Below are 19,533 nucleotides of genomic sequence, written 5' to 3' on the forward strand. Positions count from 1 at the left end.
TGCCTGGTGAGAGATGTCCCAGATGCTCGGAGGGACAATGGCCTGTGTGGCAGCCAGCACATGCTATGTCATTACGGACACTGCCCCACGCCAGCTTGGCTGTGAGCCACCTCCTGTGGTGGGACCCAGCACATCTATCGCACAACCCTGGGCATGCATCAATGCGATCAGATGCTAATTTCCCCCACCTCCATAACTAACTGTCACAGCAAATGGTGCAAGCAAAGTTCCCAATAACTCAAGAAGTCCTTACCTGACCAGTAAAGAAACAGCCCCTGTCATAAACATCTCCACGTATGCCTGGAGGAGCCAGAGTAAGCAGACTCAGATGTCTGTGCTCCCTTTCTTGTCTTACTCCACTGTGCTGCTTAAGCCCTCCTGGCTGGGGGGACAGCTGGGACCATTAAGTACACCCTTGCCCTTGTGAGCAACCTAATTGAAGAATTATCTGCAAAAGTTCAGCATCAACACCACTGGAAGAGAAAAAGAGAAAGCAATATGCATTAATTATGCCTACATATGACGTAAATTAACTGTGAGTATCTCAGGCGTAACAAAAGATATTGCGAATTCTGCCTTTCACCATTTTGCCCTTCGGGATGTGGGGCAAGAAAAAAAAGAGAAATTTTCTAAATGAAAAGGCCACCTTTATTTTGAAAGCAGATTTTGGTCTTGTTTTTATCCTTGGCATACTAATTGATACCTCTCGTGGTTTCTGTATTCTTTCCCAATGTTTGTTTATCTAATTAATTCTGTCTCTTTATGCATGTGAGGTTGCTTGAATTTCTCATGGGACCTCTCCCCTGCCTGTGTTACACCAACTGGCCTTTTCATGTTGCTATTTTTACTAATTATCCCTGACACAATACTGGAAAACAGCAGACTTCACAGGCAGTAAAACAAAAGTCTCCTCGACCACTAAACAACAAAATAGCCCCAGTCCTTATAATTTATTCATTACGGCTAAAACCTAGCTTTTACTTTGATCATCCCTAGGAGTGCAAATTACATGAAACAGGTGAGACAACCTAATAGCTGGTGCCAGCACTTCGACCCCCTTAATTTCTGTCTTGGCCGCGTGGTCTCACCCTCTCATTTCCACTGGGTCTAGTGCTCGTCTCTCCTTACAGTTACCCGGTTTAATTAATTTGGGGCAATAAACAGTTTTCTGCCTAGTGAGTGGCTTGCCCTGGCTTGCTGTGGATTCGGGCAAGTACAGGAGCTGGTATGCAGGGATGCATCCCTTTGGGAGGGAGGGCGGGAGAGAGGGCTGGGCAGCAGGGAAGCAAACCGAGGGGAAGAGAGCAAGAGGCTGTTTCAGGTGTCAGTGCACAGTCACGTAGGCTCAGCTCTATGCCCTGAGCTGCTATTAACAACAGCGAGAGGGAAGAAGATCTGAAGCAAAGATCTGTGTTGATACTGATAATATTCCACAACGTACGATTGGACTTGCTGAATTCAGCATTGATACCGAATGGAAATGCTTTCGGTTTCTAACTTGGTCAGTTGATCTAAGAGCAAGACTTAGTCTAAACACCTGGCAACATCGTGTGTACAGCATCTCTGTCTGAAGGCCTAGCTGGTAATATAGGTTTCTGCTGTGGGGATTGGCTAGGTTATTAGGTATATTACAGTCAGAAGCAAGTTATGTGTTTGTGCATGGCATCCCAGACCCAGTCCTTGTCTTCCTGAGCTGCACCAAAACCGGCACCAAAAGAGACATTTTGTGTTTATTTGTCTTCCTTTCTTCATCTGGAAGCCAGTCTTCCAGGATTTCCAGGAAATAGTTCTTCAGGCATAGGTTGGGCAGTCATAGATGTCTTTCATCATTATGAATTCCTGTCATTGTAACTAGTGCTGTGATTGGAATTGGCATTAAGGAATAATGAACATGACATAATCCTGTCTCCTGTGGTGTGACAGCCCTCCAGCAGAGCCTCAATTACAGCAGTGCTATTACTGAAGAACCAACCTTTGGAAAGAATAAGCTGGCAGGCCATAAGTTGTGAAGCGCATTACCTGGTGTACTGAGAAACCTCCTAATTAGCCCAGTTGCGAAAACCAGTGTAGCAGGAGCTTTGCCTGAGCTTAATTTTAATCACAGCAGCAAAACTTCTGTCCCAAGGGCAGGGGAAAAAAGTGGCCATTGTGGGAGGGGAAGGGCCACACAGGAGGTAACTTTCCAAATTAAAGAAAATTAACTCATGATTAAAAGTATTTTTTATACCAACCTACCCCACAAGACAGGCAGCGTTTAGTCGATAGCAGCATCTGAAATGCAATGTAATGCAATAAGTTTGATTGTCTTAGTTTTGCAGGCTTTTAATCTAGAGCCATGCTCAAGTGCCAAGGCAACAGATGCAAGCTGAGGTTGCACCAGGGGTGGAAAGCCATTCTCTGTTTTGGATTTGTGATGTAGTTTTTGTAAACTTCCGCTCTTACATCTTCGTCCTCAGCGTACTGAAAAAGTGCAGCAGATTTATTTAAGCCTATATTAAGTTCTGAGCTTGGTGACATAGGGAAAACAAACCAGTGAAAAGGCCCACAGAATTAAGCTGTATTTTGGGGAATGTAATGTTAGGGGCAACCTACAACAAACTGCACCATGCATTTTTATTTTTTTTTTCCAAATGCGTTCGCTTGAACCTGTGCGGGAATAAAAAGGGCTTTAGAAACCTGTGGCATAACATTTACACAGCCTTTTGCAAAGCCTTCACTTTCCAGAGCAAAAGGTATTGGATGACGGTGTTTCTCAATTTACATTGATCAGGGTAATTGTGATTCTTCCTCTGCCTGGTAAAAAATCGCAGAGAGACCTGATGAACAGCACAATCCTTGGAGACATTGGAGACCATTTAGCATGAGCAAAGTGAATTTGTTAGATGTAACGTAACTTACAGCTGATAACAAGATGATTTCAAAAACAAATCCATGCATTTTTCCGAAGTCTCAGATCTACTTAGTCTAAATTGAGAGAATGAGGCATCTCACACAGCATCTGGTGCTAGAAGTGGCTGTCATTACCTGATCAGTTGTGCCTTTCGACTGAAAGCAGGTAGGGGCTAAATTAGAGCCATGGGGAAAGCAGGTATTTGCTAGAACAGAGACCCCGAGCCTGGGGAGCCTCGCAGAGGTGTTTCTCAGGGATGCTGGAAACAGCCAGCGAGGTACCAGCCTGTAGCAGGCGGGTGCTTATGCTGGGGACCGATGTGATTTTCTGTGTGTCTGCTGGCAAACATTGGCAGCACGTCCCCACGTGTCACACAGTGGGGAGACGGTGCCAGCAGCGTGTGATTCAGCACAGAAAGTGCCTGGAGACCTGAGGTGTGGTGGGTACGTGAGAGCACGGCTGCAGCCAGCGTGGATGCATCGAACTCCCCGTTGGGTCTGGTCTTTGGCCAACTCTTAACTCCAAAACCATGCCTGGGAATCACTATTGGTGGCCAAGTGCCCATGCCAGGTGCCTTTCTGATAGCTGAACATCATCCGTGACCAGCTTCTGTGGCCCCGGGGTGTCCCCGGCCCCTGTTGCCTTCACGGGGCTCACTTGACACAGTGCAGCCAGCGGTGCTGTGTGCCTGCTGAAGGACAAGAGATTATCTAAGACAGGTGAATTCTGCAATAAAAGGCAGCACGGGGGAATTTAATGGTCCAGCCTTTCACTAGTTTTGCATTTTTGCGTGTTTTCGTATTCCTATGACAGGACTGAAGATAACAGCTCTTCAGATAATACTATGTGCAAAAGTCCCTCATTCTGAGGGCTGTTTTGCTCTCCTCTTTGCTAAAGCACCTCTGTTAAACAACTTGCTTTTGGTTTTGATTGTTAGGCCCACACAGTATGATTTTCACTGTTTAATAACTAGTTTCATGGTTGCCTTGTAAATAACCAAATTGTTGTATTCTGTATCAGAACCATGAGTAAAGATGTTCTGATAATAACAGCTCTGGAGAAGCCTGGCTGCAGAGCAATGGAATAGCAAGACCAAAACTGTTTCTTGAATAACTGTTAAAATGTGTTGTTGTAAATAATGAATAGTTTTCCTGACAAAACATACTGCTGTTAAAAATGGAGATGAGATGGACCGGTATTTATTTTTTTTTAAAAGTGCTCTTTCTTTCGCCTATCAACAAAAATTCTCTATGATTAAATGAAATGCACTGCTTTTCTTTCTTGGCAGTGCTAGCTCACAACTCCAGCAATCACCTACCACTCAGGAAAATTAGCTTTTGAATTTACAACAGCTCTTCATTTGTCTGTCTTGGCTGCAATTTTTAGAAGTAATTAAGTTTGTATTTTGTTTATGTGTTTCTCACGTTCTCAATAAGCAATGGGAGGTTTGAGAGAGAATATAAATCTGTAATTTTATTTTAAGGATTTCTTTGTTGTGTTCTTGTATTATTTCTTCTTTTATCTATACATATAGATGTCAATTTAAGTCATAAGAGCCTCTGACTGTCACATTCTGCCACTTTGGCATTGTAATAAATATTACTTCAGTCAAGAAATTGTTCTCTTAATTTCAAAGGGACCACTCACTGGAGTAGTTGCTAGTAGTCACGGATAAGAACAGCAGACTCTGGCTGACAACACTTGACTCTCACACAGCTCCTTGAATGGGTAGATGCTCACCAACATGACTGAGGAATGCAAAGCCAACTCCATAGCTCCTGTCTATTCTACAATTTACTGTCCACCTGTATATGTGGTCTCTTATAGCTATATGGTGAAACCGAAAGGCCAGCATACTCATTAGGCGACTTAAGCTATCTCCATAAGTGGAAAATGTTGGTTTGGGGATTGTAGATCATCCATAAGTTGCTCATGTGTGAAATGAAAACCCACCTTGAGGTCAGCTTCCAGTAAATTCGTCCTGAGCTCAGGCAATTTGGAGACACCTGGCTAAGCCCACTAATTATATGATTGACTGCTATAACTTGAAAAACAGGATAGAGGTATCAGACAATAATGACTTAATCTGAACTTTTAAACACTGCTGCTTTTTCAAATAAAGAGATTGGGGTCTGTAGCAAATGCAGGTGCCACAGGGCAGTACAGCTCACTGGTCTGCAGTGATAATAGCTCTCTACAAGGAGCCCACAGCCTTTTTGATCTATGAGTTGCACGCCAAGATCTTTAGACAGCCAGATTCGCAAGACGTGACCCGCCATACTGGAGAGCCAAGGGACAGCGGAGGTTGAAGGGTGATGCAGCCAACAGTGCTTTCCGAGGATTTCTGCCTCCTTACGGCAGGATGGAGCTGGCTGCAGGGGGAATGCAGCAGGTTCCCAAGAACTAGTGTGTAGTGCTGGTTATGTGTGTGTGTGAACTACTGCCACTGTAGTAAAGCTCTGGAGATTGATGTGAGCCAACAGGAACATGGCTTTTTGCCGTGCTCCCTATGGACACCACTGCTGTTTTATTAAATAAGTTGATTTAGAAGAAATCACCGTTGAATTTAATAACTCTTACAGCTGACCTCATTTCCTCTAGAGATATTTAAGCTTTTCTAGTAGACTTGATGGTATGTCAACCCAGCATCGAGAATTTCTGCCTTTTTTCTACTGTGTGACTGGCATCCTGCCGCACTGATCTAAAGTGCATTACAGCAGGGGGAAACATCGTTTAAGAATACTAGAAAAATTAGTGTAATTGTTTAACTTAAAGAATTCTATCGAAAACATTACTCAATCTGTTTTTTTCTTCTCAGTTAGTAGCCTCCATCGTGTTTATCAGCTTTGGCGTGGTAGCAGCATTCTGTTGTGCAATAGTTGATGGAGTGTTTGCAGCACGACACATAGTAAGTACAGTGATTTTCTGTCATCTTTCATTTTTGATCACTTATGTAATTTGTAGCAGGAAAGCATTTTCTTTTTGTTTATGTCTAGCAGCACATCAGGTTTTTTGATAGTTCTCCTTGATGGAGAAATGTCATTTGGCAAAAAATTGACAGGAAAGCCCATCATGCCAGTACCCAGAGATAGTGCCAACTGCTTATTCATCTCTCAGGGAGTTCCAAATGCAGAAGTCATGTAAAATGATGTAATGACAAGTGTGCTAAAATGCATACCTGCTTCGGAAAGGGAAGACACTTCAGCCACCACCAGCATTTATTTCCTTTTGCACAAAGGTTTTGTGGGCATGGTCAGGATTTGGAACACACCAAAGGCAGTGATGAGCACCAGAAGTTCCTGTGGGATCTTTAGAGGGAGGTGGATTGTGATGGCACAAAGGGAACATTTTGTTGGAGCAGAGACAGCAGAGGAACTGGCAGGCTTTGGTTAGAGGTACTGTGAAGGGGGAACCTACTGAGTGACAAACCCCAAATTCACCATCTGCCTGCCATCAAAGGGTAGGTCATTTAACCAGAGTGACTAGTATTTCCAGTGCATCTTCAAAACCCAGTCCTCCTTTCTCCAAACCTGTTGCCATCTCTGCTTCAAAAGGACATTTATAGGCATTTGCAGTACTGCAGTAGCTGCAGTGTTACTAGTAGTTCATTACTGTCTGTAAGTGTCTAGAAATCTTTCTCATGACCTTTTTGTGTAAGCACTAGACAAAGCTTTTTCTATTTTGACTTACAGAGTTCAAATTAAAATATTAGACAAAAAGGATCAATAGAAGAACAAGACAGACTTGAGTTGTGGGGTCATTTGAATATGCCAGCGTGCATAATAGACGTGTTGTTTGCTGTTCTGTCTTTTGTGATAGAATACCTAAAAATCAATCTGAACCTAACCTTTTAATCGAGCCTTGATTCCCAAAAGCATCAGGAAATAATGAGTTATATGTTCTAATAGACACTAGAACTCAGATGTAGTGTGCTGCATAACACAGCAAGTGTGAGGTTATATGACCCCCTCACTGCTCTGAAATATCATGGGGCTGTTCATCTTTCTGCTTATGTTCATTGAGGGGCAGCACAACACCACTGGCATCAGTAGAACTATACTTAAATTTTCTGTTAGCAAATGCATCAGAATAATTAGGCTTTGGATCACTTGGAGCATAAAGCTGTAAACTGATTTCTTTTTTATTGTTATTGAAGAGGACTTTAAACCAAATGTGGGCTTCAGAACCTCATGTGCATTGCACAAGGAAGGAGACATCTGTTGGTATAAACAACCGAGTTGTGCAATTTGAGCATGAATAAACACTCTGGATTGTAATCATGTTTTGTGCTAAACGGACCCTGCCAGATGCTGAAGTGGCCTGCTTTTACTCGGATTCACCCTGCTGTTGCTCTGGATGACACCTAGTATAACTTGGTCTCTGATTAGGGTGAGCCCAGGGAGCCTTTCCATGGGAGCTGCTTAAAATCATTCGGAAGTGTTCAGATGGCACTTGTACAGTCTTAGACTTTATAACTGCAGTGCAACTGTGCAGCCTCAGCCCTCCAACGCTGAGGGTAGGCACGGCGTCACCTTCTCTGAGGCGAGTTACTGTGTCAGAGGACAGTGTGTGTGTGCTCAGTCTCAGACACAGAGACAGGCATCGCCCCTGTCATCTTTCTAGTTGTTTCCTTTGTCAGTTTGCACTCTTTTGGCTTTAAGTTCCTTTCATATACGTTACTTAGCTATTCCAGAAATGGCACTGCTTCCTATCTAAATCAAACAACAGTATCATATTCAAATATATTTATACCCTTATATCTGAAGAAACAACCTCTTATACATAATACCTAGAGTTTATATTCACCTCCTCTTTATTGTAGCACAAATAGCTGTGTGGCATTGGTTGCTGTCATGGCATGCCCTTGATGTGTCGCTATGGACTAAAAGGGATTCAGTTTGTTGCAGTGCTCTCTGGGGAGGAAGTAGGCCAGCGAGCTGTCGTAGGAGAGCCCCAAGGCACAAAGTCATTGCACTCACCCAAGAAGGCGGCATTTTACGATCTTGGGTGCAGTTCTGTACCTCGTTAAGTCAGTGACTGGGTATGACTGCATCATCTGCGCAGAGCTGGAGACTGGATGGGGCTGGTCACCATCTAGCCATCCCTCAGAGGGCGGGAGATGTACAACCCAATGACATGAAGCTGCTTCAGTCGTGGCATGGCACGCTTCATGGAGATCCATTTCCAGCTGTTTACATTTGGACTGAGTCTTACTACATCTGTCGGTTCTGGTCTCCTTCACGTATTATAGAACAAAGAAATACTTAGTAGTACCATTTCATTGGAAAACTAATTTGTGTGTCAACATGGTCACACTCACTTAATCTCATTCTCCTCCTCTATCTAATAAGGAGCTTAATAGGATCAGGTGAAATAAAGGTGTACATCACTTAATTTCTCTGACAAACGCAGCTGGGGAAATCTGTAGGGGTGGCAGTGTTAAGTACACTCCCAATCTGATTTACAGGAGGGGGGGGCCTTATCAAAAGAAGATGTGTCATGCAGACTATGGTGTCATTGCCACGGTGTTACCTCCTCTTTGCATCACAGCTAATTTCCTTCAGGGAGAACAGTAATATTGCATTCAGTCCATTCCCCACAGGCCGGTACCAGCTGTGTTCAGACTTGTGTTGTGCTGTTGCCGCTTTGGCCACTGCTTTTGGGGGATAACTGCTGGAGAATGGGACTAAATTGTCCCCTGTTCAGGGAAAGGACAAACTCCTGGCACGTCAGAGTGGGTGCCCAGCTTTACACTAAATCCATAATGTTTTCATGAGGAGGAGTTGGGCAGAATTCCCTTTTCTGTCCCCAGTATCAGGGTGCTGATACCAAGGTTCCAGGTCCCTTTTCTCCTGGAGAGAGAAGAACTAGATGAAGCCAGGCACAAACACAACATCCTTCACATCAATTTGGAATAAGAAATGTCTCCTGTTTTTCATTTTATTTTTAACTTCATTTGAGTTGGGAGGGATGTGAAGAGGACAAATCACGTTATAGATTTTTCTTAGTCTGTGCCTGCTGTGGAATGGAGACTATTACTGTTGCACATTTTCTGCTGCTCTTGTAAAACTGTGGATAGAATAATAAAATACTTTCTCTGTTCTATTTTCTTCCCAAGAAGGCATAAAATTGAGAAAAATTCTTCCAGGAATGGGATGTATTTCAGAAAAGAGATATTTAAATTATTTAAGATTCATTTTAAAACACTTTCCTTAATATAAAGCTATGGAGCACAGCACTTATAAAATTAAGAACACTGAAGGAAAGTTAGCTTGATTTGAAATAGCAGTAGCTTATTTAAAAAATAATGCAGATGTAATTTACTGTGTAAAGTTAATTTTGCCATTGTTCCCTTCAGCTGCACTTTTCACCTTAAAAAAAAAGAAGAAGCTAGAATCGAATGAAACAAATCAAAGCCGGTATGAATGTGCAGTGATGTTATTTCAGAAAAATATGGTGATCACAGGAATCCATTGTCTGCATTAGTGTTTCCTTGAGGCATTTCGTTATTTAGCAGATGAGAATAGCCCAGTTGTGCAACAGCTAATGGAAATCATTCAACAGCATCCTCTCAGCACACAGGGAGACCCCCCGGCCCACCTCATACACATTCTCTGCAGTGCTTGCTACCCTCCTATCCGTGACTGCAGGTCTTGACCATTGCCCCATGATCCTTAGCTTTGCACGTATCTCCCAGGCAGAACCTAAAATAGCCATTAGCAAGAAATCCAGTTATGAAATGAGGAAATTGTTTGCAAGAGCTTCCTGAGAAGGTTAGGAAGATGACAGGCATCAAAAGCATGGGGACATATTTTAAGCTGTGGAGACAAATGCTTTGTATCCGCTTTTCACATGCTCAGCTGGGAATCATGGAACATGGGTACTGACACATGGCCAGTTGCATTTTCCTGAAGTATGGGATAAAAAGAGACTCTGACATTCCTGAAAGCTCTAGGAGAAACCAAGGGGTCAGGCAGGGGAAGTCCTCTCCACTTGACTATAAGAACTGCTTTTTGGTCTTGAGTGGAATTCACTTACCACATCTGGACAGATTTATGAGAGGGGATTCACTAAAAGGAAAAAGCAGAGCTGAAGAGCTTGGGATAATACCAACAAGAACACCAGAAGAGACATCAGTGAAATTGCAACTTGGGACTGTTGCTGTTATCCTTTCTCTACGCACCTCTTTGGCTTTCTCTTCTCTATAACAATTCTTCAGGTGGTTCAATATAGCAATAAATAAACCCCTAAGCCTTCCTTTCTCCTCGCTGAACAAGCCCAGTTCCTTCAACCCATCCTGGTACATCCTGTCCTTCAATCTTCTGATCATTTTGTGGCCCTCCAGTGGTGATACTGTAATTTGTCAAGGTCTTTCTTATAGTGGAAAGGGGTTAAAATTGGGCACCACATTGAGATATGGCCCCATAAGTGTTCAGCAAAAAGGAATAATCACTTCCTCCAGCCTACTGGTGATGGTTTGCTAATGCAGCCCTGTACGCAGTTGGCCATCATTTTTGCAAAAGCATCCTGCTAACATATGTTCAACTTGTCCACAAACACATCCATTTTTTATTTTGCCAACCTAGTACCTAGTCGTCTTGAACTGTTGCCTGAGGTTTTTCCAGCACAGATGCAGGATTTTACGTGGACACTACAAAACCTAACAGAATACAGTCAAAGAATTTAGATTCCGGTTCAACTGTTTTTAAAGATGCACTAGCATTTCTCTTCTAAATTTCTATAACCAACAGAAAATAATAAAAAAGTGTGGATGCTCTATTAATTGCCATTTCATTACCATTTTTGGCTTTCTTTTAAGCATGAACTGGGCTGAATTTTCTGTGTTTATAAAGCCTAAGACTTTGATAATGACCCTTACGTACCTTATCATTAATTACTGCTACATCCTCCTAGCTGAAGTTCTGGTTTAATGCGGTTTATGGTCAGGCATGAACTTGCTTTAAAAGGAAGTGATTTTTAAGACAGTCTGATTTTATGTGGTGCAATGAAGGGGCAGCATAAATCTACAGGTCAGAGCTGCTGCATATACGCACTGTGCTGTCCCCTCGTGCTCGGAGCTGGGTTCCTCTGCCACGGAGAGCTGTAAGGTCTGGTGAAAAAACTTGGCCAAGGGCTGTGTAGCTAAAGTGTCTTAGAAGTGCTTCCAAGATGTTCCTCTGAAATAGTCATCAGGGGCCTCCTAAAAGCAGCTCCATGTTTTTTATCTGGGTGGGCTGAATGGGCGCATCTTTGAATGAGTGCTTGGATAGTGTCATGGGTGGTGATCCTTTGAAAGATTATAAGCTGCTTACAGCTTCTCATTGTGAATGGTGATGTGACAAATTAGCAGAATAATCAGATGCACTTCAGGTTAGCTTCTATAGGTAGCCAACACCACGGCGTACTTCAATACTTTATTACTGGGATTTGAGAAAACACTGTGACGAGATGCTGTATTTGGAACTGAAACCTGAAATGGACTATGCTAAGGGAAATCATGTTATAAGAGCCTGAGGAGAAGAGCATCTTGCTTTGTTGTTTTGTGATTTGAGACCTGTATTGTTATACAAATAGACCGTAATCCATTCAAGAATTTTCTTAAGTCTCTACAAATAAGAAACTGAGAAAGTGGTGGAATGTGAAAACGTTGGGAAACATGGTCCAGAGAAAGGATAAAATCCATTTATCCGTAAGATTATCCTGCCCAAGATCAGTGGGGGTTTGCCCATCTTCACTAGAAAGCACAAACACAAATGGCCGCTTTGATGATGGAGATCTGGGGACTTTTTTATTCTTGCTACAGACTGCCTTAGATCATAGTAATGAAATGGCGGACAAGTAAGAGATGATCTGTACATTTTTGTTGATGTAGGATAAGTCTGTTAACAGTAGTTATTCTGAAGGAGACTAGATCCCAAGTGTAGCGCCTCTGGGATAAAAGTGTGTTGCAGTGGCTTTGAAATTGCATGTTGGTGATAAGTGATCTTGTCTAGCTGATGCATTTTAATGTGACTGCATTTATATAGAGGAAATGCTTCTTGGTGCCTGAGGCAGGACATCACTTCAAGCAAAGGTTCAAGTTCCCATCCTGCCTAAAAGCAGAGACACACGTTAGATTCTGATTTACAATAGCAGATTCTCACAAGCTGTTCTGAGAACTTCAGATGTGCAAGAATTGGAACAGAAAAAGAGTCAGGCTGTAATCCCGGGCTCTCATTTTGCACTCTTATAGACTTTATGTCTATGTGCCAGCTTTACATTGATGACTGAATTTATCCAAACTCCTGTAGATGTTAGAGGGATACGTGTATAAAGAAAAGGAGGGTGCTGTGGGAGAGCAGAGTTGATTGTCCATCATGAGATGCACACCAAACCTGGTAGTGTTAAGTTGTCCCTTAAGATTCCTCGCCTTTTCTGCAAAATGACTTCTATGTCACATTGATTTAATTTCATTTTCAGCTGATCTAGTTTCTTCCTCTTGATAGCAGTGGCTTAAGGAATTAATTGAAATGGAATGTATCATCAGGCACTTAGCCCTGAAATGAACCCGTAGCTGAACAGGAGGACACTAAAGTACTTATCCCTCGCATGGGATCTTCACCCAAACGGTTTAAGTGCAGTGTGTGGGCTGCTGAGGCCTATCAGCTGCATAATTACCTACAGATTTGGGAGTTTAGAAAGTAAACTTCAGATATTTGTCCTTTTTTTATGGATGTTTACTCAAAATACTGTTTAGTAAGGGTGGCATTATATAAATTTACTTTCTGGGAAGCATGGAGACCTGACAACGGGAAAATGGTGTCTTTCATCTGGGGGGTGACGTGACTTGGTCTCTGGTTGGTAGAGCTCAAAGCTGTTGTACTAAGTAATATCAAGATGGCAGCCCCCATCCGGAGAACAAATAAATACATTCCAAATCTGCAGTCCCAGCCAGCCCCGGTAGAAAGTAATGTGAGTGGGTTTGGATTTTGGTTCCTTCAGCTTGTCCAGAGGATTTAGATCAGGACTGTTTTGTGTTGTACCTTTCTGCGCTACAGAATCCAGATCAGGGAGTTAAGTGCTGCTTTTTTCTCACAGAAAGCATGTGTAAAATACTCTTAGTTATGTACTATTTTATGTCTTTATGCCTGAGAAGCTGCAAAATCACCACAGCCACTCCGTGCTCTAGCTTCCCTCCCAAGGAGAGAAGCTGCATTGGCACTCTGAGGTTTATCAGCCTCAGCAAACATTGGTGCTTGCAGTGTTTTACATGTTACAGAGTACAGGTCAGCTGTCAGAAGTAAAAAGAAAAGTAACTGTGGGGTTTTAAATAAGGGTGGCTGTCCAAGAGCAGCAGCCTCCTTCCCCTGGTTTCACGTTTCTGCCTTGCCTCTTGTACTAAGGCACCAGAGCCTGCCTAGGGCAGGCTGAAGGGAAAGCTCTCCCCTTGTGCTTTTATCACAGATAGACAGACAGACAGACAGACAGACAGCTGTCAGTGCCAGCCCAAGGCAAGCGGTAGGGAGGCACAGCAGGACCAGGTCTTGGGGCTGCAGCATTCACTTGGCTTAGCTTAAAGCCAGCGTTGAGCCAAGGTAGAAGTGGCAAATCCAAAGATGACTGAAACAATCAAACATTATGATATCTCAGCTTGGGACGTGAGTTAGTCAGAGAAGTACAGTCTGAAATGCCGTGAAGATCTGATGATGTCCGCTGTAAGCACAGGACCACAGAGTGGGAGTCCCACCCAGCAGCGAGCTTCCCCAGGCCTTGGGCAGAAGATGCAGGTGCTGCATGTGGGCGCTCAAGAATTGATGGCACCATCTGGTGGTTGCACATGCAATGGCCGAGAATGTCGATCCTTTTCCCATCTTTGAAGCTTCTTGTGCAGATTACAGACACACAGGCAAGAACTGCCGCAGGGGTGCCCAGCAGCTTCTTTGGCGACCACTGCATTTTACTACAGGGTGACTTTGTAAGCCCATGGCATGTGACTCGGCTTATTGTCACATCCCAAAGCCTTGCACACTTCAAGCCATATCTCCTAAAAAGCCATTTGAAAATGTTCTGAGCAAGCCTGTTGGTCTTTCCTTTGAAGAAAAAAACCACATAGTTGTATTCCGTGTCTAACAAAGTTGTTACCTTGACAACTGGTGGTAGAAAACACAACTCAAAGAATTTCTCATTGCAATTAAGTTAGCTAGCTTCTCTGGAGAAGAATACTAAACGCATTTTACTTTCTCCGTGCTGCTACATGAGACAAAATTACAGCTAATTACTTTTAATTCCATTTCCATCCTGCATGACTCATTAATACAATAGTATGGCATAGCATATACCATAAAGGGTTTTGTTGGTATTTTTAGCAGAGTGAGCACTAAACATTTATAACTGAAAACTAGCACTAGTTCAGTAGAGATTTTTATATTCATGGTCCACCCAAGTGGAAAATGTTTTATTGGTAAACTTCCTAAATACAAAGTGTTTAATTTTGCAAGCGGTGCATTTTGAAGCCAACGGTCAACTATCCGTCCGTATTAAATAACAGTATTAGACCTTGCATCTGATACTGAGATGGGAAGCACAGATTTCATTCCTATAGTACTGCTTAATTGCAAGGGGGGATTAATTCTTTTTTATGTACTTAATTTAGGGGTTGCAGCAAAGGAGGACTCTTAGAACCAGCTTAAGACAGTCTGCTAAGATTTCTCTTTTGTGCTGCAAGATGACCAGGCCAGGTTGGACGGGGCTTTGAATAACCTGGTCTAGTGGGAGGTGTCCCTGCCCATCCCTGCCCCTGCCCTGCCCAGGTTGGAACTAGATGATCTTTTAAGGTCCCTTCCAACCTAAACCATTCTATGATTCTATGATTCCGTGATAACATTCAGGTAACAGTTATGTTCATGCATCCAGATGCCATTGAGTATACTTTAAATGAAAGGATGAATACTCTTCTTTGAACATCACAATCCAGATGATACAAGAGCTCCTCATGCTGGATAAGTCTCCAGCCTAATGGAGGGCCCTGGAATGAGTTACATATATCTACAGATGTCTGGTTCTTCCTGCCACAGCAGAGCCTGGAAGCTCTGCTTTGCTGGCTGCTCTGGCAAAATCACCTACTTTCAGGTGAAGATCTCCCCTACAGTAACTGCAGTTATATTGGTGCTGTTGTAGGTTACTGTGTTTTTGCCAAAAGAAACTTCCTGGGCCAAAGGAGGGGTTTTTGGATGCCTTTTTGCCATGCTAGTATTTTCAGCTGACACACAAGGAGTAGAGTAGAGAAAAAGGACATCCTAGCTTTAGGATGGAGCCACTGTGTTTTGGAAAGCAGCAGGTCCAAGGAGGGATGAAACATCTATGTGATACAGTAATCTTCCAGGGAGATACCGTAGTTAATTGAGCTAACATAACCCATGAATTAATGGACAGTAGTGTCTACTAGCAAGAGGAAGCTGAGTTGCCTATGATGACAAGTATTTTGTAAGGTATCAGTGGCCACGTCTACTCTGCTGCTATGGAATAAACTCAAGCATCAGACCTCTGTCTAAAGTTTAGCTGCCACTTCAGCTCAGTTTCAGACCACCCCTACAAGCTCTCTTGAAAACAAATCTGAATTACAAGGATAATGTTAAGCTGTGTGGGTATGAGCAGTGTGGGTGGGACCATGTGGCCTCAACTGGAGATTGGTCTCCGGCTTTTATTTGGCAATACAGGTATCGCCTGTGGGACCATTGCTAGATTACTGACTCCACGTCTGGTGTTTCTTTGTGCTTTGGAAAGGGTATTATCAACTTGGAAGGAGTTCAGAGAAGAAAAATCTGAAATTTGGAGTGGCACCTTCTAGCAACAGTACTCAGAAGTTTGATTTATTTTGTTTATCAAAGAAAAGGTTGAGAGGTGAATTGATCGTGGTCTCTCTAAGGTATCTACATAATCAAAGTTTATCTGGTAACAGAGGGCTTTTATTCTCACACAAAAGCACAAGAAAGTGCAGTGGGTTGAAATCAATGCTAAACAGATTCAAACCATGACACAGGCATAGTTTTGACGATAGTGAGTTATGGGAACAGCTTTGTCAAGAGTATGGATGGTTCTCTGTCACTGAAATATTTAAATCGCAAGCTTCTTTTTACATTATCTTATGAAGCTTATCCAGAAGTTATGAACTTGACACAGATGTCTCGGGGCGAAATTATGTAGCCCATGTTATTCAGAAGGTCATTATAAGAGCACAGTCTTCAAGGAAGGGTCCTGTGAACTATTTTTATGGTCAGGTGAAAACTCTATTGCCTCTCATCAGCAGGTCTCTCTGTATGGTGCCAGGACCTGTTCCCTGCTGGAAAACATTTAGGGGTTCACAGATTAAAAACAGCTGAAAACCATTTATCAAGACTTCTGATCCAGGTTTGCTGGCCTTCAAATCTGCAGAGGAAATGCAATCCTTAACATGAACATAACTGAAATAATATCTCTACTAAAAACACTATTCCTCAGATATTGGATAACACACAAGACAACCCAATGATGAATATATTGGATGCATCCAAGGGCTTTAGGGCAAAACTGTCATTTTGCTAATGTTTTCTGGACTAGAAGGCAGAGAACCTACACTGTATAAGGGACAGGGGAGGGCTTCAGGGAATTTGTCCCCAGGAATCTGCAGTCTGGTATTCCTCTCTTTCCAGACAGGCACATACTATGCATACAGCCCGAATATATAGACATTACAGAAGAGCTGGTAGGATGCTTTAATTTGGCTGCCAGATATTTTCCAGTAAGAAAAATAATGGCAACCCTTTTTTGGAGAACCTCTTAAGATCCCCCCCTCCAGTTTGTAGAGCCTCTCACATTGGCAGGGAAAAGCCCCCTTGCTTATACAGCTTCTCTTCCCACCCCCCCACCCCCACCCCCCGCTGAAATTCTTTTCAGGTTTAGCCGAGTTGCAAATTCTTTAAAATGCCTTTTTTTCCTTCCCTGCTGCGACTTGTTTTTCAGGGGGAAAAGGATTGGAATTGCACCAATCAAACACGAATGTCTAAACTATTAGGCAACACACACATTGTGTTTGGATGTCAACGAGCAATTCGCTTGTCGATGGGAAGGAATAAGAGAGATTCATGGTTCCTTTCCCAGCAGCATCTCTCTGCATCTACTACATGGTCTCCTCATGCTGTTCTGCAGCCCCAGGACCGGGGCAGAGGGAAGGCTGTCTCAAGCTCTCCCGGCTCTTCATTTGCACCACTGTGTAGGACAAAAGCCTTCACTGCTGGCAAAACCAAGGATTGGTCCTGCTTCTCCTCACCCCATGACACAAACATGGGTCCATTGGCTTCCCTCCTTGAGAGGTAACAGCCCACATTGAGATCGCTCATTAATGTCGTTAGTTTGGTCATTCAAGATGCAGCAATGCAGCTTTGAGGTAACAATTTCTTGAAGATGCAGTAAGGGACATCTTACTGCAATTGCATGCAATAGGGAGGTAGGAAGACTACTCTTTTATTTTAAATTAGGAGTTTGCACTCCCATTTATGGGAATGACCCACACATTTGAGTATATGAAAGCTAACGTCCATTTAGTTACATTATTCTGTCTCACAGAGAGCACAATGTCAATGTGCAACAGGGAAGAATTTTCAGTGCATTGGGGTAATAGCAAATCTGGCACTTCCACTTTCTTTGGCTCGGGAAATGAAATCTTTTTCTTTTAGCTTTGCTTCTGGTGTAATTAGATAGGTGAGAACTCCACTGAGTATATTGTAAATCAAATCCAGAGATATGGAGGGAAAATCTTCATGTTTCACTCACATTAATAATCATATTGTTAGTGTGACAAACAATACGAGAGGTGAGAAAGTAAGCAGGATTCGATCCATGTTTAAAATTACACTGGTATTCTAGTTTCCATAAATTATAGTCTTCTGCATTTGTACGTAGATTATAGTCTTCTATAATCTACGTCTGTTTCCATAGATTATAGTCTTCGGCATCTGTGTGGCTCCTATACATCCAAAAATCAGTTCAGGGAGGGATGGGGTGGGGGGGGCGGAATTTATTTAGCAATGTAGAATAGCAGCTTGGATCAAGGGAGATTTACTGTCTACCTCCATCTTTAAAAGCACTAGCCCTGGTGGAATTTATGCAAAGCATACAAAGCAAGTTAATTACAGTTTAATCCTAAAAAAGGTAGGTGATGGGGGCAAAGGCCTTGCAGTTTGCTCCGAAAAGCACAATCTGCTTCCCTCTGATGTGCTGCCAGCAGAAGATAATTACCTTCATTGTTTCCTATTCTCAGAAATGTTTCTAGACTATCAACAGATGTTTATGTTCTATGAAAAAAATTCAAAGCTGCTACACAGATACGTAAAGGGGAGAGGGAGTAACCACCTGCAAACTTCAGACTACAGCAAAAATACTTGGCATTTTTTTCCATCATTTGTCAAAGAAAAACAACGCTTTGAGTTGCCCTGTGCAGAAACTAGGGGAGTTAAAAAAAGGAAAAGGTGCTGTCTATTCACGTGGATCTAAATCAGCAAAGCATGTAAAAGTCCTTAAATTTGACTAGAGTGAAAATTTAGGGTATTTAAGCATGCTGCTTTTTGCCCTAGCAAAAGGTTTCAGAAAGACAGAGGTTTTATTTGTTTCATCTTTAAGAAGAAACTGTGATTAGTACGAATAATAATATCATGTAGCAGGAATGTCTCTCTCTGTGGGTGGATGATTATTCAGTTGCAAATAGTGTCCATGAAAAGTATGTTCCCAGGTATGCAGTAAAGTTTTGATCGATGCTTATTAATGGCTCTATTAAGAGCTTATTAAAATGTGTTGCACCAGCATTGACAGATGATGAAAGTTCACATTAGTAATATGTTTATTTAGTCTTTGATGAGAAATTCCAAGTTTGAAAAAGTGTGTTTTTAAGATATCATAGTTAATATATTTTTTTTACTGAACCTGCCTAGAATTTCCTTGTGTGTACGCCTCAGCGCAGGTGAGGCAGGTCTCTCCGCACTCCCAGCCAGTAGTATATCCAGTGGCTTTTTTGCCTCTGGTGCACTTAACACCATGTATTTGAAAAATCTCTAATCTTCTGAAATGCGTGTGAGCTTCAAAATGACAAGCCAGTAGAGATGGGGAAAAGCTTATTGTGCCTAAGCAATCAGGATATGCATGAATCATTTCACTAATTGTTTCGACCATTTTAATTTTGCAATTCACATCTTTCCATTCCTCCTGGGGCTTCTCTCATGGAATTTTTGCTCTCTTAGATTTTGGGGCCCAGTCCGGCAGTCCCTTCCATCTGGACGAACCCTTTCAGGCTGGATTTTAGTGTGCTGTGATGTGTCTTGGTGGGGGTCTTCCCTTTACAAGCATGACAGGGAGCTTTGATGGCAAATTGCTGGGCATAAACACCTACTTTCTGCATGTTTTCTGCTTAATGCCTAACATAACAGTTTCATACATAAAGCTGTTATTACATTACCTGCGTTATAATGGAGATATTTAAAGGTCCGTGTCAGTGGTGTGCCATGCCCTGAAAATTAAAGTCAACACTGCGACACTGTTGTTTTTATTTGTATATTTAGGTATTCAATATATATATTGCTCAACTAGATGCATTTAATGCAGCCTCTTTTCCTTCTCTTTAATGTAAAATAAATCCA

At 42.4% G+C, this 19,533-nt stretch overlaps 1 protein-coding gene across 2 annotated transcripts in view; it reads left to right on the top strand.

Annotated features, from left to right (window-relative positions):
* TMEM255B (transmembrane protein 255B) overlaps window positions 1-19,533 on the top strand; it is a 79,169-nt gene that overhangs the window by 25,372 nt on the left and 34,264 nt on the right. The window contains exon 4 of one of the 2 annotated variants that reach the window (XM_063347397.1): window positions 5,709-5,798. The exons of the other annotated variant lie outside the window; for it this stretch is intronic. Coding sequence (XP_063203467.1) covers window positions 5,709-5,798 — 90 coding nt within the window. The remainder of the gene's footprint in view (window positions 1-5,708; window positions 5,799-19,533) is intronic. 2 annotated transcript variants of the gene reach the window in all.

The sequence above is a fragment of the Chroicocephalus ridibundus genome, chromosome 1 (assembly GCF_963924245.1).
Source record: "Chroicocephalus ridibundus chromosome 1, bChrRid1.1, whole genome shotgun sequence".
Taxonomy (NCBI): domain Eukaryota; kingdom Metazoa; phylum Chordata; class Aves; order Charadriiformes; family Laridae; genus Chroicocephalus; species Chroicocephalus ridibundus.